At 42.0% G+C, this 23392-nt stretch overlaps 1 protein-coding gene across 3 annotated transcripts in view; it reads right to left on the reverse strand.

Annotated features, from left to right (window-relative positions):
- Positions 1-700: 700 nt before the first annotated feature.
- Positions 701-23392, reverse strand: part of arhgap4b (Rho GTPase activating protein 4b) — a 33377-nt gene continuing 10685 nt past the window's right edge. The window contains exons 5-24 of one of the 3 annotated variants that reach the window (XM_076740347.1): positions 22100-22162; positions 21811-21984; positions 21369-21497; positions 20721-20942; positions 20106-20207; positions 19715-19900; positions 16551-16635; positions 15919-15946; positions 14997-15021; positions 14257-14317; positions 14020-14097; positions 12836-12964; positions 12019-12124; positions 11662-11889; positions 10444-10499; positions 10028-10199; positions 8619-8705; positions 8306-8413; positions 7190-7292; positions 701-4414 (exon numbers count right to left, since the gene is read on the reverse strand). In XM_076740347.1, the coding sequence (XP_076596462.1) occupies positions 4205-4414; positions 7190-7292; positions 8306-8413; positions 8619-8705; positions 10028-10199; positions 10444-10499; positions 11662-11889; positions 12019-12124; positions 12836-12964; positions 14020-14097; positions 14257-14317; positions 14997-15021; positions 15919-15946; positions 16551-16635; positions 19715-19900; positions 20106-20207; positions 20721-20942; positions 21369-21497; positions 21811-21984; positions 22100-22162 (2352 nt within the window). In that variant the 3' untranslated portion in view covers positions 701-4204. Of the gene's footprint in view, positions 4415-7189; positions 7293-8305; positions 8414-8618; positions 8706-10027; positions 10200-10443; positions 10500-11661; positions 11890-12018; positions 12125-12835; positions 12965-14019; positions 14098-14256; positions 14318-14996; positions 15025-15539; positions 15637-15918; positions 15947-16550; positions 16636-19714; positions 19901-20105; positions 20208-20720; positions 20943-21368; positions 21498-21810; positions 21985-22099; positions 22163-23392 lie in introns of all 3 variants that reach the window. The other 2 variants (XM_076740346.1, XM_076740345.1) reach the window with 2 other exon arrangements.

Consider the following 23392-nt stretch of genomic DNA (forward strand, 5'->3'; position numbering starts at 1 on the left):
AATGTCCGTGAGCTGGAAACAGTTCAACCAAAGAGCTTGTAAAAGCATAAAATGGGAAAATGTTCCAGTACTTTGTAATAAAACAAAGATTAGATAAAGATCAGGCAAAATGTCTCAATCTTGTCAATGATATTTGGTCCCCTGAGATTTTCCAAGGGTCCCGGCACCCAGGTTGGGAATCACTACCTAAACATTATCAGCTCAAACATGACAAAGCAACAACTTTGGTCTAACACTGCAGCTGCAGCTCATTGATATTAATGAAGCTCAGGATGCAGTAAACAGCACTGTGTTCCAATCCACTAGTGTTGAACTGAAGATTTGCAAAACAAGTTACAGGAAAGAGTCCACCAGCTGTATTGTAGCAGGCAACTGAACTTGGAAATGATTATGGACATGCACAGGCTCTAATTATTGAATCCAGTTGCATATTACATCCATTACTGATGTGGGTTTGGTTTGAAGCTCCAACTTGACCTCTGCAGCAGCACTTTGGGCTGACTCGCTGAGTGAATTTGACTGTGTAAGTTAGGCACAGTGCTGTGTAACTTTTTATTACCTGCAGTATTTCACTGCTCTGGACAGCTTGGGGACACAGTGATGACTGAATACTGCATTATTTTACCATTCCAGTTTTAGGAGCTGGTAAGCTTTGGGGGCATGCCTCATAGCAGATGCAGCTGAATACACCGACAACCCCTTAATCATTCATCACTTTATCATCTTTATTGTATTCATATCTTTTTAACCACATATACAGTTGGACACAGTAAATTTAGTGACATCATCAAACAGTGATCCAGAATAACAGGGTGTTTTAATCATAGAAGCAGAATCAATGAAAAAAAGGAATCTACTTCTATTTTTTCCAATACTGAAACACAACAGAGTGGAGATGCCATATGTAAAAACATTTCAAATGCTTTTGGAGTCAAAGTAATTGTACACTGCACTGCAAAAATCCCGAAACACACCTTTGAGCTGTGGATGGTGCTAGTTATAGTCAGGAGGGGGGGCCAAAATGTGTGGATGAATGAGACAAGAATATCGACCGCGGCTCCAAAATGTCGCAGTTGCATTCACAGTTGAAGTCAGAGGAAGTCACTGAATCCTCTATGGGGGGTCATTTTGGCTCTTGAGGCTAGGGCACAGTTTCCAGTTGAAGAGAAAGTCAACCAAAGCCCTGAGTGAGAAACCTTTACTTATTCCTTCGAAGCCAAACCTGAGTTAGCCCGTCTCTAACTCTGCAAAAGCCCTGAGTTGTGGCCTGTGTATCAGGCCATGTATCACATATGAAGGGGAATGTGTTTTCTATCTCTGTTGCCCGTGTGTGTGTGTATGTGTGTGTCTCTGCTGATGCTGCATGCTGATAAAAAGTACTCACTGTTTACAGTTTTCCCAACTAACATCTGTGGAGCCCCAAAATGTTGTACATTAAATAAATAAAAATAAATATTCATAAGAATAAATTTTGTAAATAAAACAATTATTTGAGAAATTATTTAAGAAATTATTAAAACTAAATGCAATATGAAATGTTTTCATCACTTTTAGGGACAGGACTTTTATTTTAGAATTCTACTTTTCATGACAGTGGTGTTGTCACTGCCCTCTCACCTTTCACATACATACTAAGCTGCATGGAATTTTTCACTGCAATACCACGAGTGGCCCCTGGGAAAAACTGGAAGCAAGACTGAGTGGCAGCGCCGTATCCAGCTCTTATAAACATCCATAATTCCCTGACACCCAAGCTAGCAAACTCAACAGCTGCTACCACATTTAGCCAATTAGCTACTGCTAGCTAGAGCAACCACAATGTCAAAGTAATTTTGATTCAACTGTCGAGCTGCTACTGTAAATAAACAGACACAGACACTAACGTCTCCTGTTGTTTACTTGAGCTTGGCTAATAACTCAGTGTCAAAATGAAGAGACAATGTTAACAGCAGAAACTAGGCTAACTTTGGCTAACGTAAGCCAATCAATTCAGAATTACTTCTGCCACATTTTGATTCTAAAGAGGAAAGACCCACAACTCTGTGAAGAACAAAAAGACAGACAGACTTTCTCTGCTGTCACCCGAGCCAACCGGAGCTTGCTAACGCTGCTAATGCAGGCTCTTCATTTTGATGCTGAGTAATAACTGAAGCTCACAAGCCAAAGCAAATCCAAACCCTGGTTCCAACAAAGTTGGGACGCTGTTTAAAACACAAATGAAGCAGAATGCCATACTTTGCTAATCCTTTTTGACATATACTCAATTGAAAACAGCGCAAAGACAATATATTTAATGTTTGACCTCATCGGCTTCATTGATTTTTTGTAAAAATCTGCTTATTCTGAATTTGATGCAGCAACACGTTTCAAACAAGTTGGGACAGGAGTAACTAAATACTGGGAAACATGTGGAATGCTCCAAAAACACCTGTTTGGAACATCCACAGGTAAACAGGCTGATTGGTAACAGGTGATAGTATCATGATTGGGTATGAAAGGGGCATCCTGGAAAGACTCAGTATTCACAAGCAATGATCGACAGAGGTTCACCACTTTGTGAAAAAACACATGGGCAAATAGTCCAGCAGTTTAAGAACATTTCTCAATGTGCAGTTGCAAGGAATTTAGAGGATTCACCATCAACAATCCATAATGTCATCAAAAAATAAAAGACTCTCTGGCTGAAAACCAACACTGAAAGCCTGTGACCTTCCATCTCATTAAAAACCAACATGACTGTGTAAAGGACATTACTACGTGGGCTCAGGAACACTTTACTGATCTGAGATGGACTGACACAAAGTGGAAAAGTGTTCTGTTATCTGATGAGTCCATTTTTCAAGTTATTTTTGGAAATCATAGATGTCCAGTCCAAAGAGGAAAAGGACCATCCAGATTATTAACAGTGCAAAGTTCAAAAGCCAGCATCTGTGATAGTATGGGGTTTGTGTTCGTGCCCATGGCGTGGGTAACGTGCACTTCTGTAAAGGCACTGTTAATGCTTTGGAGCAACATGTGCTGCAAGCTAGACATCTTTCCCAGGGATGTTCCTGTTTATTTCAGCATGACAATACAAAGCCGCATTCTGCATGTGTTACAACAGCATGGCTTCACAGTAAAAAAGTTCAGGTATTGGACTGACCCGCCTCAAATTCAGAATGTGTGTATGTTTACAAAAAACAATAAAGTTCATCAGTTTGAACATTAAATATCTTGTCTTTTGTACTGTATTCAATTCAACATAGGTCAAAAAGGATTTGCTAATCAGTAAATTCAGCTTTTTTTTCACATTTTACATAGGCTTAAGATCCAGAAATTCACTTTCTGTGTCCACGTACTGTGTTTATTGGCAGCAGCAGCATAGTTTGTAGAGCCAGAATAACTTCAACATTGTTGTTGCTCTAGCTAACAGGAGCTAACTGGCTAATCTTATAGCAGTTAATGAGTTTGTTAGAATGGCATATGATTGGCTGAAAGGTGAGGGGCGTTGACTTCACCACTGTCATGAAGTGACATCATGAAATAAAACTGGTCATGAAATAAAAGTGTCATCGGGAAAAACGTCTTTATCAAACAAAGTCTTTGAAAAAAGGGAAAAAAAAAATATGCTGTCATGAAAACGAATGATCAAATAACATTTCAAAATAATGATCTGAGTTTTAACAGTTTCTTCAATTATTTCATAAAATGCTCCAACCTTCCCAGATCACATTATGTTTTTAAACATAACATGCACAGTTCAAACCTATCAGGTCGATTTCAAGTGAAATAAATGAGAAGAGTAAAAGATGTGAAGGCACTCAGGCCCCAGATCAGTTTTGTTTTTTTAAAAGAAAGCAAACATTAGCAGGGCAAGCCACTAGGGGGCAGCTTAAGTCTTTTGTTGTTGTATCATGGCAACCACTTTAAAAAGTCTGGTGATATCACTGGCGATGTCACATCCCTGATTCTCCAAAAATTGAAAATGCCTGGAGAACAAAAACAGACCGAAACATAAAAAGACCAAAAACAGCTGGAAAACAGACGCACTGGACGTACAGTAACACGGCACAGAGACTAGTGGCACTATGAGATGGCAGAGATGCAAATATTATACACGTGTCAAAAAAATAAATCAAGATCTTCACCAAATATCGTCGGCATCAGCATAATCATCATTGTCAGATAACGAATCAATAATTCCAGTCATCCTCTCCTCATCCTCTTAGTCCACCGGTCTGAAAAGGGCCCGTCCTCTGAGGCCGAATCCTACTTTTTTGGCAGCGGGGGCAGCTTGAGGAAGAGCGGAAGAGGAGGAGGAGGAGGAGGAAGAGGGAACAGGAGCAGCAGGGGTGGCGAGGGTGGACTGCTGCACGGGAGGCTGGCGAGACAGGAGCTCCTTGAACACCGAGTTCATCTGACGGCTGATCATCTCCTGAGAGGGAGAGAGGAGACGCAACACAGCAGGGGGGAGAGAGAGAGAGACGTGGAAGGTCATGAAAATGTGACCTCAGGGAGCCTCGTTCAGTAGAGTCTGACCCTGACGACACCTCCCACCGAACAAAAGACGCCGCCCCACTTCTCAACTGCACAAGATGCTGCATTGATTTTGCAGTTGGGTTCACCCAGAAGGTGATTGGTTAGACTGATATCAGGTGAGTGTGGCCAGATTAATGAGGTCATTCCTTGTGAAGGTTCCTGGATGATTGTTGCATTTTTGACAGGCAATATCACATGAAAAGTGGTCCTTCATCGCTGGGGGACATGATGGCTATGGCTAATCCTGGCCTGATGTCAAGGTATGCTGTTGCAACCCATTTACTAAGATTCTGCAGGTCAGTTTCATTTAATGAGGCTGAAGGTGACATGCTAAGCTCTTATCTTTAAACATCAAAAATCATGTGATGTGTTAATCACATGACACCAGTTCTGAGTACACAGACCTCATATTAGCATGTGGCAGTGCTTCTTACTCTGCGTGCACATCACTGATTTAATGCTACTTTAACAGCATTACCCTGCCCAACAGCACTGCAACATACTTCATCACAACTGTTATACAATTCAAATGTAAGGAAGTGGAAGAAGAGAACAATGTAATTTCTTTGAAGATGTCACAATCCAGCAGATGGCAGTGATGCAACACTTATGGATTCTGACCACTACTAATCTCAGAGAGGAAGAGGAAGACTGCAGTCTACGCATCTCATGTCAACCTACTGTTAGACATGTCCAGAAACAGAAGACGCAGCGAAGCAGTGAAGCAGCTTCTTTGGCGCTCTGCCACTGACAGACACATCAAACCAAGCCCAGAAGAAAAGACTTCTCTCTCAAAAGTGGCTCCATGATTTCCTGTGGCTGAACACTAACAATGAGCACACTGAAATGTGGTGCCAGATATGTCGTTCACATCCACATCCATCAGACAAAACTGGTTTCTTTTAGACAGGCTCAAAGACTTTCCATCATCCATCACTTGAGAAATATGAAAAGAGAAAAGAGCACATGAATGTGGCACAAGCTATTGCAAACAAATGGGCCTGTCAAGCTGAAAAGTCCAGTTGACAACTTGCTAATGGCGAAACAAGCTGAATGAAGATCATAGATGTCCTCTCTGAGTGTATCATAAGGCTAAACATGCCCTCCTGTGCTGAGGAATTTGTTTTATTGAAGCTAGGTGTGAATGTTGGAAGTGCGTATTGATGTAAGGGGGCGATACGCACAATGCAGAGCACTGCACAAACTATCAGAGGGGGGTTAAGAGCAAAGTTGCAGTCCGTACACCATCTTCTGTGATTACTACAGCTTACTCTGTTTTGACCGATGAAACCAAAATAAAAATATCTGAGTGTGATGGTCATCATTTTGCCTGTAATGATTTACTCGAGTGTAAAGACTTCATCATCTGTATTTACACTAATACAGCAGAAATAAATAAAATGAAAGTTTGGAAAAGTCATTCTTACTCTTTATCATTTCAGATACTGACTTCCACTTATGTGGCACACTTTTTCTTCATTACTATTTATTGAATCTTAAGGAAATGAGGCCTTGAGGCCATTGCATGCTGTTTTGATCAGAGCTAGTTAACAGTTTGATAGCATTATTGAATAATGTTCATTTCTCTTTTAAAGGCAGCAGCAGCCTTTGGGTCCGAGCCCAGCCCAAAGGCCCTCAGGGGTTTACCATGAACAGGAGAGTGTGAAGAATTGTGTATTCTGACATGGATCACCGCGTCCCTCTGTTACAATGCCTCATTGACAACATCGTTTTATGTAATGTTGGACTTGTTAACGTTTTCCTGAGATGTCTTATGTCCTTGTTCTTCTATTGTGAATGTTAAACATTTCTGCAGCCCAGCAACTCTCCAGTCTTGGCAATGCTCAAGCAGCCCTCCTGGCAGCACCATGCCTTTACCAAAGTCTGTTAGATCACATTTTAAACCCAATCTTATATAAGTACACAAATGCAAATGAATATCTTTTGCATTTGTCTGTTTATTCACTAACCCAAATACAAATAGGACAGATGGGAGATATCTGCAGAGGCAAGGCCTATTTTTGTGTTGCAAAGTTAGCTAAGCTGCCGTCGGTGGAAACTGACAGTATGCACAAACCGTTGCTAGAAGAGAATAAGCAACTCAATAGAAGAAGCCCGATTAGATCCATTCCCTTCCAAACTGAGGTTATTGTATCAGAGGCGTATCTGTAGCCCTTGACACCAAACACAGCAGGATGCAGATTCAGCAGCATCAGCACATTCAACCAGAGCAACCGTAGCTAGCTTTTTAGCAAGCAGGCCATTTGAGCAAGGCAGGTTGAAATGAGCTGCTGGTTGTGTGCAAACGAGGTTTGCTACAACAGGACTTCAGTGTCAGCCAATCAGACACTAGTGTTAGTTTACAAGCTGATTATGTAAACGTCACATCTGAAGTCCGTTCCAAGAAGCAGGTAGTAGTTTTTGCATGAATCCACATTCTGGGTTATATTCAGCAGAGTTGTGTAGAAAATGGATTAAATGTGCCGTTTGGAATAGAGCCTGAATGTGTTACTAGCATCCTTGGGCGTAAAAAAAACATTACAGAATTTGATTGAGTCAACTGAATTCTAAGTAGGTCGACAGAATTAACAGTCTGACTGCCTCACAGGTGTGATATGTCAGCCGGAGCCCTCTGTCCTTTTTGTTTGTGACAGCAGGATGAATGACTAACCTTGTCCACTGTTGTTCTTTCTGCCTGGCCAAATGGAGGTCTGTCTGTGGGTCTGAAGCCGCCCTGCCTCACAGTGTCCAGAGTGTGTCTTCGCTCCTGAGACCTAATAGGCAAAAGGTAACAGAGGTAAGACAAAATGTAACTGCAATAGAGATGACTGAAAGATGCTGATTTTCTCTCCATCGTCTCACCCTATAAAGACTTCTTGACAATAGCTGTCATATCAGAACATGCTAACTGTCCAAATTTAAGTCAGAAATGAAATGCAGGCTAGTTTCTCTTCACTGTAATTGTTCCTCTTCCATAGCTATATCAGCACATGCAAAGATCAGCACTACCATCCTCTCAGTGCTTCACTATGCAGATGCTGTGTACAGGACGGTTTGTAAGGGTATTTTTCATTAGCTCATATGTATGCTATGCAATTCCCATTAACACGCTGTCATTCAAACCTGCAATAACTGATTTTTTGATCACTGGGGCCTGCAGAAACAAGCCGAGAATACAACACTGACATATTAACAACTTAGAGCTGATTCAGTTGATATGGTGAACATCCAACAGACAGAGCAACATAAACATTCATCTGGAGTTGAGCTCCTGTCCATCCCATGAATGCAAGTCCAATATGCACTCTCCTTTTAACTCATTTGGTCTCTACCAGCTCCTGAGGGAAATATCTGGCTATTTATTAACTAAATGTTTGACTGTGTTCACCAGCTGGTTGCTAGCTTTGTCTGCTGTTTGGTGCTGGACATGTAGTGCAAAGCAACACTGATTAGAGCGACAAGAGTGAACCAAAACAGTGAACTGAAAGACATTAAACAGCTACAGACAGCTGAGCAGACTTCAGGTGGTAGGTGTCAGGTGATAATTATCCGTGGGTTTGTCATGTGACTCCTTTCACATCCACATAGTCATATGACCCACCCATATCCACTGTTAATATAAAGGAAATGATTGGAGCAGCTTTAAAGTGGGTTGATGTAATGACAGTTGCTCCCTTGTTAGTGTTTCTACATGATAAGATTTATCATTTATACCTGAAGAGGCTGCTTTTTCATATGTTATACAGCACATGCATGCAGTATGCATTGTGTCTGAGCAGTGTCTTACACTGGCAGGTGTCGTGTGGCAGGGGAGGTTGGCGGCTTTCGATTGGGGCTCCCCTCACTTCCTCTCTGTCTCCCAGGCAACGAAGCACTGTCGCTGTTCACCCGCATCCTGTCAAGACGTGCACAGAAACTTTGTAACTCTGCTTTGGGTGCATTCATGTGCAATAATGTGGAAATGAGTATTTCTGTCTGTCTGTGTGTGTGTGTTGGTTTTGCTGTCTACATCATGTGTTTGTTGGTGCGGATGCACTCATACACTGCAGTGTGTGTTCAAATATGTGAGTATGTGAGTGCGTGCGTGTGTGCGTGCGTACCGGGTTGTGTTCTCCGTCTGTGGATCTTCTGCTGTCAGGTTTCCAGTGCTGCCTCCTCCTCCTTCCTCTCTTTTCCCTCGCTCTGACCTGAGGGAGGAGAGGAGGAGAGAGATATATAAAGCTTATCTTTCACTTTGAAAAGTACAACCAGTACAAGTTTAAATATGAAATGAAGTTTGAGTTGCAAAATAATTGTGGGAGGCAGCAGAAGCGGGAGTAAAATTAAGTGTGGCCAGATTTTATTTTTTTTTTTTTACATGAAATCTTTTCTAAAAAATAAGAAATGTATGGTGGGTGGACAAAATAAAGCAAACTCCTTAAAATACAACACAATGCGACAGCTCTACAGAAACACTACCTTTGTAATGTAAATTTCTTTATTCAGTCTGCGTTCATTTAAACTTCGGGAAATGTTTGAGGGTATGGCTTGTGGTTACATTGTAAGATATTTCTGTTAACACATGCGTTTTGTACCACCTGTACTGTATCTGTACAGCTACTGTAATTACTATGCATGAGATAACTGTGGAATGGTATAAGGCAATATGAATTAGACATGCAGTTTAAACACCCACACACACAAGTACAGAATGTAAAATTGATGTTCAAATACTTTTCAGGGAGTGTTCAAGCCAGTGCTTCCAAAACATTTTAAAACTATAACACCTGTTTAAAGGGATTCTTCTTTTTCATGACACACAACCACCACATGGGTCTGAGTGTGCTGAGGGCCGAGATGCAGGAACTCTTTTAAAATTATTGTTCATTACGAGCTTAGCTTAGCATGAAGACTGGAGACGGGGGGGGAGGGGGCAGCTGGCCTGGCTCTCTCCAAAGATGACAAAATCCACCTACAAACACACTCTCACTAATTAACATCTTTTATCTTGTTTGTTTAATCCATGCAAAGAATGAAGCGTTGTGTTTCTATGGGAGGTTAAGTCTTGTCGTCACCGTGAGGACGTCCCTGCTCCTCGCCAAGAAAACCACATTTACGCTTCAGTTTTACCTTTGTGCCGAGGCAGGCCAGCTCTTTTGCAGGTGTTAGTCTAAGCTAAGATAACCTCATCATGTCTTGGCTCTAGCTTCATATTTAACAGGTAGATGTGAGAATGATAACTGCAAGTAAGAAAATGAGTAAAACATTATTAAATTGACGTATCAAAAATGGAAATGAGTCATTTTTGCTGTCCTTGGTTACTGCAAACAAATTTGACTCATTTGGAAGGCAAATTCAGCAAATTATAGGAGGCAAGACTCAAATGAAATCTGCTGTCTCAACCGGGATAGAGACTTCCGAGATCCATTTCAAGACCCACTTCTGTCATCGAGGAAGATCATCTTGGTAATGGCTGTGAATACGGTGGCAATGGTTGCCTGCGTGGTTCGGAAGTAGAAACGTCACTCACCCATCCAGCACGCTGATGTACTTGTGGGGGATGAGACCCTTAACACCTCCCACTTCACCTCTCCACCAATCACAGGAGGCCTTGCTGTGAAGGATGAGAAGCTCTCCTAGCTTGAAGGACAGCTCTGCTGGAGATCTCGCCACGTAGTCAAACATAGCCACTGCCTCCCACTCTGTACACAAATGCAAACACGCAGCACGGTTACAATCAGCTCAGGCGCTTTTCCTCATTAATCTTATCCCAAATCCGTATGATTCATGCATGCTGATGAATCCTAATTTGAAATGGTTATTCAAAATGTAAATGTGGCTTGGTTTGTGGTACATTCATGTGAAGAATAGTAAGTGATGCATAGCCTATGTCTAATGGAAACTCTGCCACGTGTGTGTGTGTGTTTCTGTACTGCATGAACTCACCGTCCTCGCTCGGCAGATGCTCAGTTTCCCCGTCTCCCTCCTCTGTGATTGGCTCACTGCAGACGAGCGGAAAAAGAGAAGTCTGTGGTCATTCCCAGTTCCTCTTCTGTGCGACACACAGTTCGGCTGTAACAGCACCAGCTTTCTTTGTGCAATTCCTCACTTTGCTTTTGCAATTTCACATAAGACTTCATACTGCTGTGACATTTCTCACATGACCCTAAAACCTTTGTGTCCTACAGAAAACAAGGGACCAAGTCACTGATAATGCTCTGTCAAATGTCAAAAATTATATTATATAAATGCTCACGGAGTTTTATTGAATTCCCCAAGAGCGGGTATTAGAGGTCTCCATGGACACTGTCGATAGGCTGGAGGCTTGTGTTCAATTTTAGTGAGCAATCAGCTTAATAGTATTAAGCAGTTTTTACACAAAGCATTGCAAGCTGCACAGAAATGCCTTTGGCATGGCATGAAATTCTGCTTCAAAAGGATGAGCCATGAAAAAGGAGCAAAGGGGGAAGCTGTTCTACATACTTGGAACCATCAGAGTCTTAAACTCTAACATGGCCAACACATCTCTGGAGCGATGTGAGGCTGCTGCCCGCTCGTTCATTTACTACAAGTCATCCAAGGACAGAAATAAGTGGAGATGAATTTTCAAAGCAAAGATGACATCATTTTCAAACATAGATAATGGAAGCCAGTTGGATCACATGTTCAGGTCACAGCAGATGAATTCAACCTTTCAACCAGCTCTAGCGAGCCCAACAAAATACATCAATACATAATAAAGAGCTTAATCGTTACAGTCTGTATAACAGAGTGTGTGAACAAACAAAAAGTTTTATGCTTTTCCTTGAACGTCCGATTAGTGAGTATTGGCTGATGAAATAAATGCAAGAATTAAAAACAGCTAGCTAACATTGTGAGCGATAGCTTGTGAGCTAAAATGCTCCATAGCTAACAGTGTATTTAATTTTACTGAACTGATTCACAGTAAGGAAAAATAAAGCATTTTAATTAATTATTTAACAATAAATATGAATCACTGATGGATTCAGTTATATTTTTTTATTTTTTGCCAAATAATCTTACGACATTTCATCAATTCTGGAGGTACATTTTACTCAAACTTGCATTTTCAACAATCATATGTTGATGCCGCATTTCATCACAGCTAATAGCGCATTTATATCAATGACAGCCATCCCTCACCAGTACTCTTGCTCCAGAGTCATGTGCTTCTCATAAACCGGGCCCGGCAGTTCTGATAGGCCGGGGAAGATGATGTCATGTTGCAGGATCATGGTTTTGACAAGATCATTGACCTGTGGCTGCCTAGCAACAGCGTCATCAGAATCCAACCCCCTAAGCAGGCTCGGACCGAAGCACACGGCCAAGTTGTAGGGCTGCATCATGTTCTCGTCACTGTACTGAGACACACTGAAAACACACACACACACACACACGCAGGCAATGAATTGTTATTTTGGGCATGGGCGTTGAGTTGTATGAACATAGTAAATATTACAAGTCATAGCATATCCCACACTGGGTGACGCTGTAGCTTACTGATTGAGGAAAGCGAAAAGGTAACGCAGCACGATGAGGAGCGGCCGTGGGAAGGTGGAGACAATTGCTTTAATCTGGGCAGCTTTCTCCGTCACCCCCTCAATCTCTGATCATGACAAAGAGAGGAAGCGAGATGAGCTAAAGCAAAGATTTAATGATTATAAGAAGTTTGATTTGATGAAGCTCCAGCTCCTCCATGCTGCCAGCAGAAACTGTCAGATGCACAGATCACCTGCATTTCTGACCTCAAGAAACGTTGTGACAAGTACTTAAAGTACTGAGGGGAGCTAGCTGAGTAGATTTATTAGGCCACTGACAGGAAATCTAAGTATTTATGGTGTGTAAACAACCTGCAGGCAGGTTCACAACCTGGATTAGCTGTGCAAATTATGACTCAGAGTCTGTGTTTTGGAAAACAGAATATGCCTAAAGAAATAACAAGGAGACAGTGAGAGAGATAACAACAGAGAACACACCAGAGATGAGACGTGCCAGTAGAGAGAGAAATTGCACCACCTTGCATCAACACTATGTGTATATTTTACAAGTTACTTTATGTATGGAGCATCAGTAAAGTGGCAACTGCTGTGTAAGGTTACTAATAAAGCTGCAAAAAGATAATCAAAATTAGCAGCTTTATTCAGATGCAAAAATGTTTACCCAGATTCTGCTGTACGCGAGGATGTGAGTCCGCTGAACTGGAGCAGAATAAACCGTGTGATACAATAAATAACTGAAAGCAGTTGTGAAAGCGTGATCTGAAAGCAGACCCACACACAGATATAGAGCTGTATAATATAATATAAAGGGGTCTTACGGACACAGTCCAGGAGCTGAGAGTAGCTGTCATAAGGGAACAGAGGAGGCTCAAGGCCCCTGAAGTACAGCTTCAACACACCAGCCACAGAATCCAGGTCACACTCACTGTCTGACAGAGGATCGTCTCCTGCAGGGAGGACAACAGACGTGAGATGAATGTGTCCATGTAGCAACGCAGGCCGGTGTACACTTTCTCATGGAGAAACAAAACATATAGTTACACAGAGTGGGGTCAGGGGAAAAAGGGCAGGACAAAAAAAAAAAAAAATGTGTTCCTCAGAATGTCTAATTATTGTAAGAGATATATTAATAAGGAATTAGATCATTGTGATTAGCATTTTAGCCTCAGGCATCATAGCCATAATCATCATTAAGAAGAGGTAAAAATCTACAAATGGCAACTATTATTCTTTTGAGAAGAGAATACTATCAGTGTGTTAATATGAACACTTTATTATCTTAATGTTAGAATTGAATCTATTAACTATAGGTTAACTGACTGAGGTGTCTCATACTGATGAACCTATCACCAACTCAGCTCCACAGAGCTTTTTAGCATCTTTCAGCTCATTGTTTTGGCACACTCTCATCTCTTTCACAGCATTGTTTTTAGCCGCAGCATGCAGCCATTTTCAATTGAAAAGTTAAAAAAAAAAAAAAAAAGGCTACTTGTCCAGCACCAAACGGGAGGCAAGATAGCAGCTAGTTGGTGAACATGGTGGAGCGTTTAGCAGCTCAAATGCTGTATTTGTCACACGACTTTTGTTATGTAACTTTAAATTTGCTTATAATAAAGTCTTCATCACTGCTAGGTGTAACACACTCTAAAGTTTACCCCTCAACCATTGAAGCAGAAGTCAGAAGTGTAGGACGTGATCCCTCACTGGCCTCTCTGATTATGTTCACTGGCACCTTCGACTGAGCTAATGGCGCTCCTGCTACAAGAGCGGGCCAGAGGTTTGCACATTCACCACCTGTGTGCGGAGCTTCGCTAGGTTGTTCAGCTGAGCTTTCGCTTATATTTCTAAAATTTGCAAAGTAATCACTCGATTCACATTCATTCCGTGAAGAGTTTTAGAGAGGCTAAAAAATATGAAGTGTGAAACATGGCTATTAGAATAATAATGGTTGTACTTTTCTCCACTGGAGGAACATTTCTTGCAACACCAGAAGCTCATTTACCTCTCTCAAATGCATCTCTGATGAGGTTAACCTCCCTTTGAGATCCTGGAACTCTGAATATCCCCTCATGGTGGAGGCCTGACACACACACACACACACACACACACACTGGCATTATATTGCATGTTCATAGATGGCTGATATTCCATACACAGGATAGCACACACATATACAAACAAATACTTCCACCTACTCATTCTCACTGCCCAGAGCTCTCTCATCATAAAACTGACTCACCGTGAAGGTTTATGAAACGGATGCAGCTCTCAACCACCACAGGAATCTGCTGCCCAGAGCTCTAGATAAGACCGATGAGTAGCGATGGAGAGATGAGAGGAGAGTGTTAGAGTCAGGAGGAGAGAGCAGATGCAAAGATAAAGGTCGACATGGAAAATAACAGAGGAAAAGAGTGATTAAACAGAGGAGAAGGGCTACAAGAGCAAAGGAGTAACGTTGAGTGAGTATTAAACTGACCAAATGCTTTTTTGTGTGTTTTGATTGATGCAGGTAAAATGCATGAAATCACTGCCAGGGCTGCAACCGGAGTTTTTGAAACACTGAGGTCATGAGTCAAAATCTTCTGAGACCACAAGATGAGTTTCTAAAATACTTAAATCATTTGGGTTTTTCACTTTTTTTTAAAAAAATATGTGCTCATTTTCTCTTTACCTTCTTCCATTATTTATGCTAAGCTCAGATAATTGGCTGCTTTTTATTTATTGTACAGGCATGAGAGTGGCATCCATCTTCTCATTCAACTCTCGGCAAGAAAGCCAAGAAGCGTATTTCCCAGAATGAATAATTATTCCTTGAGGTTTTTTTTCCTTCAGAATGCAAAGGTTGCTAAAACCAAAATTCACACACAAAAACCCACATACATGACCCTCAGGCTCCTCAATGGTAGCTACAGCCCTGGTCACTGCGGGAAAACACCGCATGCATGCAGTACAGACGCAGTTACGGATGGGGTTCGGTACCTGTGTCCGAGACATTCTCCTTCTTCTTCTGCACCAAGCCAAGCACGGCAGAGAAGAGACAGAGAAAAAGCACAGATTACAAAAGAAGGCAGAGCAAGAAATAAAGGGAATAAAGATTTAGAGGCAGTGGGAAGAGGCGCACATAAGCACAAATACACTCAATAGAGGAGTCGAGAGAGGAGGCAGCAAAGAGGCCAGTGCATTTTAATCCTTTTCACAAGAGAGGAAGAGATAAAAGGGGGGAATGGATTGAAAGGAGAGAAAGCCAGCAATAAGCTATAAGCATGACCATACACATGAATGCAGCAGTAAGTACACTGGGGGGGATGGACTGTCAGTGTGTGCACGTGCTGCAAGAATCCCCCACCAATTCTTCTGCAACAGTGTGACAGGCTTTTCGAAGTAATTTCCTTTGGAGGGTTGAACAGCACTGCAGCAAGCAAATAAAAACGAGACAAAAAATTGTGTGTGTGTGTGTGTGTGTGTGTGTGTGTGTGTGTGTGTGTGTGTATGTGTGTGTATGAGAAAGAGAGTGAGTGTTACCTGTATATAGGAGATTATGTCTGTGGTGAAGAGTGTGTGGCAGAATTGGGAAACAGGTCTGGACTTCCGAACACGCACTGAGCGAGCACATTGCATTCTGGGAAATATAATAAATAAAATGCTTAATGCCATTTTACCTGTGGGTATTCATACTCAAGATCTAATGACGTTTGTTATTTGCTATTATCAGTTGTTTTTTTTTTGGATTTCCCCTCTCAAAAATCAGTAGGAATAGTAGAAAATGGTCAAAAATTGGATTTTGGTTCAAATGGAGTTAATCTCTTTCCTCTCCTCCACATCCTCTCTGCTCTCTCCGTGTCTCTATGCCTCTCTCAGTCAAAATCTCTTTATTCTTTGGCTGTGTAAATGCACTGTTTACCTGGAAGGGTCACTGTCAACAGCCTCAGCTGGAAGAAAGAGACAGAAAACAAATGAAAGAGGAAGGTTTGGTTTATGGCTGTGGTGCAAACAATGTGCAGCATTATTAAAGGCTGATTTTACAAGTCTGTTTACAGCTCTGTGGGAGTGCTCTTTCAGAGTGCCACTGCATAAGTTGTGTAAAGCCTTTTGTGGCTCCAGAGGGAGCTGTGTGAAGCCTGATAAAAATCCTCAAATGATGTCACTTGAGGCAGCGTTGGTTGGGGCTCAAGATTACAAATTTGAAAATGTCAAATATGTGTGTGTGGAGGTGTGGAATTAGAGAGAAGTGAGCTAACCAGACCTCTGTAGCCAGCTCCTCATCTCTGCTTGAGACTCCAGGCTACATTAGCTGCTACTATCATAACACAGCTGGATGTCAGACTATCATTAGATGATATCTCTGGTTGTGCTGCATCGATTCTGATAGATTTTTAAAAAAAATGTCCATTTTGTGTCTGACGATGTTAAAGCAGTGCAATACTGAATCAGAGGAGCACACTTTTAAAATTTTAAAAGTCTGACATGAAATTTCACAGCAGTCAAAGTTGCACTTTGCGCTTCCTTTCACCAAACACTGTAGTTTAAGAGTACCTTTCTGTATGGCATCTTGTAGAAGGTCATGTTTGGCTTGAAGTTTGGAGGTCAGAGAGCTGCTGGTGAGGAACTCCTTCACTTTCTGAGACAAAAAATGAAACAAAATGATTAAGTATTACAGTATTTTCCTCAGCTATTCTCAAAAAATGCAATCATCACACCAGTTTATACAGCACTGCACAGCATTTCATTTGCTCTCCAAAAGGCCATTACTCACTCCAACATTTAACTTGTGTCAAGAGTGAATAATTAATCAATGAGTGTATCATTGGCAACAAAATGACATTCCCTGCTATCACTGCCTCAGCTAAGACAGTCTGTTGGTGGTGTGCCGGAATGACACAAGACACTGAAACTGGGTTTCTGTGTTTCGGTTTGAGACACAGATAAAATCATTTAATAGTAAAGTCAAATATCCTGTATGGCCAACTGAAAAGTATCTATTAAAACCGAACAGTGTAACAAATGTTATACTGCACGAACACCAGCTTCAGAGTACATTTAATGTTTCTCATGGTCAGGGTTCACCTTTTTGGTATGTCCTGTATTCACAGTAAGCTTTCACAGTTAACTTGCAGTAGCAGTAAAGTGAAATGCTAACACAAAAACATTTAAGCTCTTAAGGAATAGAAAAGCAGTGAAAAACACACTTTAGATTCAGTTCACAGCAAGGTCAGCGGAAAATACAATTGTGCAAATACATTTGAGAATAACAAGGAACGTAAGCAAGCATTATAATAAAATTTACTATGGATTTGAGTTCATACTATGTGCCAAGGCAAGTGAGAAACCACAAGAAAATAACTTTTGTCAGGGTGAAAATGTTTATTTACACTGTCAATGGACATTAGAATTATCTCCAAGAAACTGAGTGATCAGTCATCATTAATCATATCTCATCTTATCTTATATCATAATATATAAAGACTGCTATAAAGAATAAATCATGTCAGCAGCCACAGTGATTGGTCAGCACCAGCTTTTGATGAAAGAACATTAACAGTATGATGAAATATGCCCAGCAGTCATTAGTACTTTCACTTTTGGTAAATTTTGATGCTAATACATTTGTACTTTTTTGCCGAGCACTGCACCAGGGGGAATACTCATGCTGTTCACAGAGACATGGCTAACTGCCCTAAAACCAGACTCCACTAAAAGGAAGGGAGGAGGGCTGGCAGTATTGTGCACCTCCCACCTGAGTACAAACCAATCAAACAACGGCAACCAGCTGTCACTTGTGCAGTGAAAAGATGGTCCAGTGAGGCCAATCAGGCTCCGAAGGACCATTTTGACACAATTGTGTGGGAAGCACTTTGTGATGCTCATGGGGAGGATACTGGCAGTCTCACACACTGTATAGTGGACTGTATCAAGTTCTGTGCGAAGAATTCTGTGCCCACCAGGAGTGTAGGGGTGTTTTCAAACAACAAACCCTGAAGTGCTCCTGATATAAAAGCTCTCTCTTCAAGAAAAAAAGAGTGTCTTTTGGTCAGGAAATCTGAATGAGGTGAAGAATGTGCAGAGGGAGCTGAGCTGAGGAGGATCAGGGAGGGAAGAACAGGAGGAAGATGGAGGATCAGTTGGAGCAGAAGAACATCAGTGGAGTCTGGAGGAGCCTTAAAACTATCTCTGGGTAAAAGGAACCCATCTCTCAGCCTGTGGGGGACCAAATGCGGGGTGAATGATCAGTCATTTGCCGCTCTCCCTGTCCAGTCCTTATTGCTGCAACCCTCATCATCTGCACCTTCTGTGTACTGCCTCACCCCTTCTACTGCCCCTTCCCACAACATTCAGCTCACAGCCAAGATCTACATCCACTACATTTCCTCCAGCACACAGCCCCTCTGCTCCAATCTGTCCCTCACAACACACCAGGTGAAGAGAGAACTCAGGAGGATCAAAGTGAGATAGGCTGCAGGTCCAGATGGCATCCGGTCAAGGCTTCTCAAGCCTTGTGCAGGCTGATTGTGTGAGATAGTTGAGCACATTTTCAACATGAGTCTGAAACTGGGGAGAGCGCCAAAGCTGTGGGAAAAATCCTGCACGGTTACAGAGCCAAACACTCTGCACCCCAAGGACCTCAACAGCTACAGGCCATCAGTACTGACGTCATACCTGATGAAGACCTGCAGAGGCTGGTGCTTGTCCATCTCAGCCTCCTGGTGAGCCCATCAATGGACTGGGCCACCATCTCACAGCATGGATCATGGACTACTACACCAATCTACCACAGAATCTGAGAATACAGGACCGTGAGCCCACATGGTTGTCTACACCATGGGGGTCCTGACTCACTACACTGCAGACCTCACACACAAATCAGCTAACTGCCACTTGCAAAAAATCTTTGATGACTCTTTTGATGACTCTGACTTGATGACTACAATTGTTGGCCTCATCACAGATGTTTAGGAGACTCAGAGGGTCTTGCAGGTTTTTTTTTTTTTTTTTAATGTTGTGGTGGCATCAGCCATCTTCTATTGAGCAGCATCTTGACTACTGACAGGAAGAGACGTAATAGACTGGTTAAGAGGGCCAGCTCTGTCCTGAGATGACACCTCAACCCACTGGAGGTGGTAAGAGAAAGGAGAACGATGACTAAGCTATTGTCTCTGATGGAGAACATGTCCCACCCCGTACAGGACACACTGACAGTACTGAGCAGCTCCTTTAGTGACAGGCTGCTTCACCCGCGATGTGTGACTGAGTGATTCCTTCCTGCTGCTGTCAGACTTTAGACACTCAACACTGCTTCCAGTAGACCGCACACACACCCAAACCGATAAATTGACTCATGTGCAATATCATGTATACAAAACGTGGCAACATCAATATTTCCTATGCGCAATAATGTGGATTCATCCATTGTCTGTTTTACTTATTATATTGTTTAATTATTTATCATATCTTGCTTTTTTACGCTGCTTCTTACTGTTGCACCATCCCCTTTGCTGTTGTAACACTGCAGGATTCCCTGCTGTGGGTTTAATAAAAGATTACCTTATCTTTTACGGAAAATTTTGAATACATGACTGGATTATTTATACCCTGTGGTACTGCTGCTTTCTTATAAGTACAAGATCTGAGCACTTCTTCCACCACCACTGAAGATACTGTAACAACAACATATCCACCTCCAGACAAGTGCAATAACTCACTGTGAAATAGTAGGTCTCTGTCTCCTGCTGATTGGCTCGACGCTTGGCAAGGGTAAGTTTTGGTGCTGTGTTTCCCCCAGGGGGCTCGTGTGATAGGCTGCTGGGCACGTCGGGAGAGGGGTTACAGTCGCTTTCACACATGCTGTCCAGCAGGGCTGTGAGCGTGGCTTTCAGCGTTTTACTGACCTGAGAAAGGGAAATAGATGCTTATTTGTTAATTCAGTCAATTGAGCTCTTATTTTGTCAAAGTGATTTTAATACAAAGTTCATACTGTAAAGTGTAAAGCACGTCGTAGCTTACTCATCCAATGATTGTGAGACTGATGGACGAGCAGGGACAGACAGACAAACAGATCATTATGGAAACAGGCAATGAGAATAATAATCTGACCTCCTCTGTTTCTAAGGTAACGGCAGCGAGTCGAGACTGAAGCTGCTGGAACCTGGTCTCCAGCTCGTACCTCACCTGGCTCTCCGCACTCACCTCACACACCTAAAACACAAGAACAAAATATAACAATACAAGGGTACATCAAGTCCAATCCAGCGGGATGTTGTTTGGAGAGAGAAATCAAAGGTTTTATTTGATGGGGGAGGGTGGTACCAGTTTCAGATTTACCACTTAAAATTAGTAGTTATTTTTGAGTCATTTGTTAGACTGAGTCTTTGATTTTAAGCAAATGTTGCGAACGACTGTGGACTTTGTTGGCTGAAATGACAACAGTCACTAGCAGATTTTACCAGCTGGAGCTGTGCGCTAGTTAAAAACTCTCCAGCTGATTCATAGCAGTAAAATGGGTCTTTATTAGAATCAGGTATCCATTTGAGTATTATTCACTGATGACTGCACAACATTCATCAATCAAATCAAATATAGAAATAAGAAAAATATAAAAAGAATATGCCAGACAAAAGGCAAGATAGCATGGGCTCCAGCCACGCCATAAGTACACGATCAGCCAAAATGACTTTTATGTTGCATGGGCTTCATCTACAGTGACGTCACCTGGTCTCCTTCGTGTGGATGGTAGTTGAATCTGAATGGAAGGCAGAAGGCGGCATCATGTTGCTGTAGCAACGCATCTCTGTCTCCACCTTGGTCCAGGGAGGTCACGGCAGCCTCCAGCTGCTTGAGCCCCGTCTCTTCTGTCTTTTGGATGCGCCACCTACTGGTCAGGAAGCACCTCATCACCCTCTCCACAGACAGATGGAAACCCAGGTCACAGCACTGTGAGGAGGAAGGGAAGGGAAAAGATGGATGGAAGGAGGAGGTGAGTGAGGGAGGAAGGAAGGAAAAAAGGAGGAAGTAATGGGGATGGAAGGGAGGACAGACAGAAAGACAGGAAATGATGAGGTGGGGAGGCAGTGATGGAGCGGGAGAGGAAAGCAGGTGAAGACAAAGTAGAAAGAATAAAACATTATGTGGTGATTGTGGTGTGGGAGACGGAAAGTGAAAGAAAGGAGGCTTTTTACTTTTTGACAGACAGTTCTTCAGAAATCCAAACTATTCTATTCTTTCTCCCCATTATATCTCAGCATTACATACTATTTTCTCTGAAAATAACAGGAAATAGTGGCACAAAAGGGTAACCCAAAACCACTGAATGTCTCATAAACATACACAGTTACACAAAACAAAATGTGTGTTTCATACGTCGATGAGGGTGCTGACATCCTGCAGGTAGTACTTGTTCATGGCTGCATTGGCTGCTGCTAGGTTCAGTAGGTAATCATTACGAGCCTTGGTACACTTCAGCTGCGTCTCCTGCACTCTGCCATGTCTCTGTGCATGCACGCACGCACACACACACACACACACACACACACGCACACACACACACACACACACACACAAGTATGAGAAGATATCATACGTACATAGGAACACAAAGTCCCATGTGTTGATAAAAAGACAATACATTCTAATAGCATGTGCCCATGCCTATGAACAAGGCATACAGGACGTACACATTTACAGAACTGTCAAGCTTATACACCTGAACACACTTAGACAAACAACAGGAAACCACTTCAGGGCTTCCTGTTCTCTCTTTCTCTCTCTCTCACACATATACACACCTCTGACACACACTCACTTTCTCCATTAATCGCTCCATCTTCTTGACGGAACTCCGCCTCTGTCCTCCTGATTGGCCGAGGCCGAGCTCAGCTGACTTGCCGGTGTGCCTCTCCTCCAACCGCTCGGCTTCCTTCAGTTTCCCCTCGGCTATCAGGCAGTCTGTGTGGTACTGGTTATATGTCTTCAGAGCCTTCATTTGCACACGTGTCACATAACGGATACTCCACATCAGCATTCTCAGTGTCAGTGAATTAGTACACTATTTTGCATTAGTACATGTAAGGACAACAATATAAAATGCTCACCGTCTGCAGCTCAGTGGTGACCTTTAGCAACTCGTCCTGCATCTGGATGCCAACTTCTTTGCTCTGAAATGTACACAAGAGTAGAAACATTTGACACTTTTGACTGTATAAGAATTGTCAGATGTCAGATGAGTTACTGTAGATGAGGAGACTGATATTACTTGTAGGCTACATTTGAAGCTAGAGCCACCAGGCGGTTAGCTTAGCTTTGCAAAAATACTAGAAACGGGCAGAAACAGCTAGCCTAGTTCTGCCCAAAGTTCATAAATATACCTCAAGCACTTCTTAAGTCCACTAATTGGCTTTCTTATATCTCACTTAATTAGTTGAAATACCCAAATGTAAAAACGAAAAGTTGTTCCTTGTTGGACTTTTGTATTAAATGCCTGACAGCCTCAGGGAGACAAGACTCCAGGGTGTCCCTGGGTCTTCCTGTCACATCAGAATCAATGCAGTTGAATTTTTTTGCAGATTAAAAAAGCAAGATAAAACATGCTAATTAGTTAGCTTTAGAGGTGCTGGTAGGTGGATTTTTACACCTTTGGACAGAGTCAGGCTGCTGGTTGATCCTGCTTGCAGTCTTCAGGCAACGCTATGCTGGCTAAGTGCCTGCTGGCTATACCTTTATGTTTAGCATACAACAATGACAGTGGTATCAATTATTGTATTGTTTACCTCTAGGCAAGAAAGCAAATAGTCCAAGAAGGTCAAGCTATTGCTCAAAAATGGACTTTCTGAATATTAAAGTAAGTAAATAATAAATGAGTCTGAAACTGAAACTAATAAAAGGCCACTTTGAAATTGCATTGTTAAGCTACTTTTTAATACTCCATCTCTTAAGAAACACAATACTTCATGTTTATTCTAATTCAGCCGTTATCAATTTTATTCTTATTTTGTACATCTGCATAGAATTACTTTGACGGTAGCAAGCTCATAGGTTCTTGGTCTGCTTGGCGTGAGGCCTAACAACACCTCTTAGCTGCTCTGAAATGACTGTAGGGGCATAATTAGAATTCTGCTCACTTTAAAACTTGGAGAAGGTACAGAGTGTGTCTGACAAGCAGTAATTTGAGCAAGATGAGTCTGTGTACTTTAGAAAATGAATGAGACTGCAAATGTGACTGCGGTACCAAGATAACAGGACAAACAGGCCAACATGATGGGGCATTTCTAAGACTTCCATTGTGTTCCGTATGTGACAACTTAAATAGCTTATTTGGTGAGTCTGTTCACTTTTCAAGGCGGCAAATAACAACTGGACTCGTTTGAGTGTTGTGTTGTATTACAAAA

Source organism: Chaetodon auriga, chromosome 10 (assembly GCF_051107435.1).
Source record: "Chaetodon auriga isolate fChaAug3 chromosome 10, fChaAug3.hap1, whole genome shotgun sequence".
Taxonomy (NCBI): Eukaryota; Metazoa; Chordata; class Actinopteri; order Chaetodontiformes; family Chaetodontidae; genus Chaetodon; species Chaetodon auriga.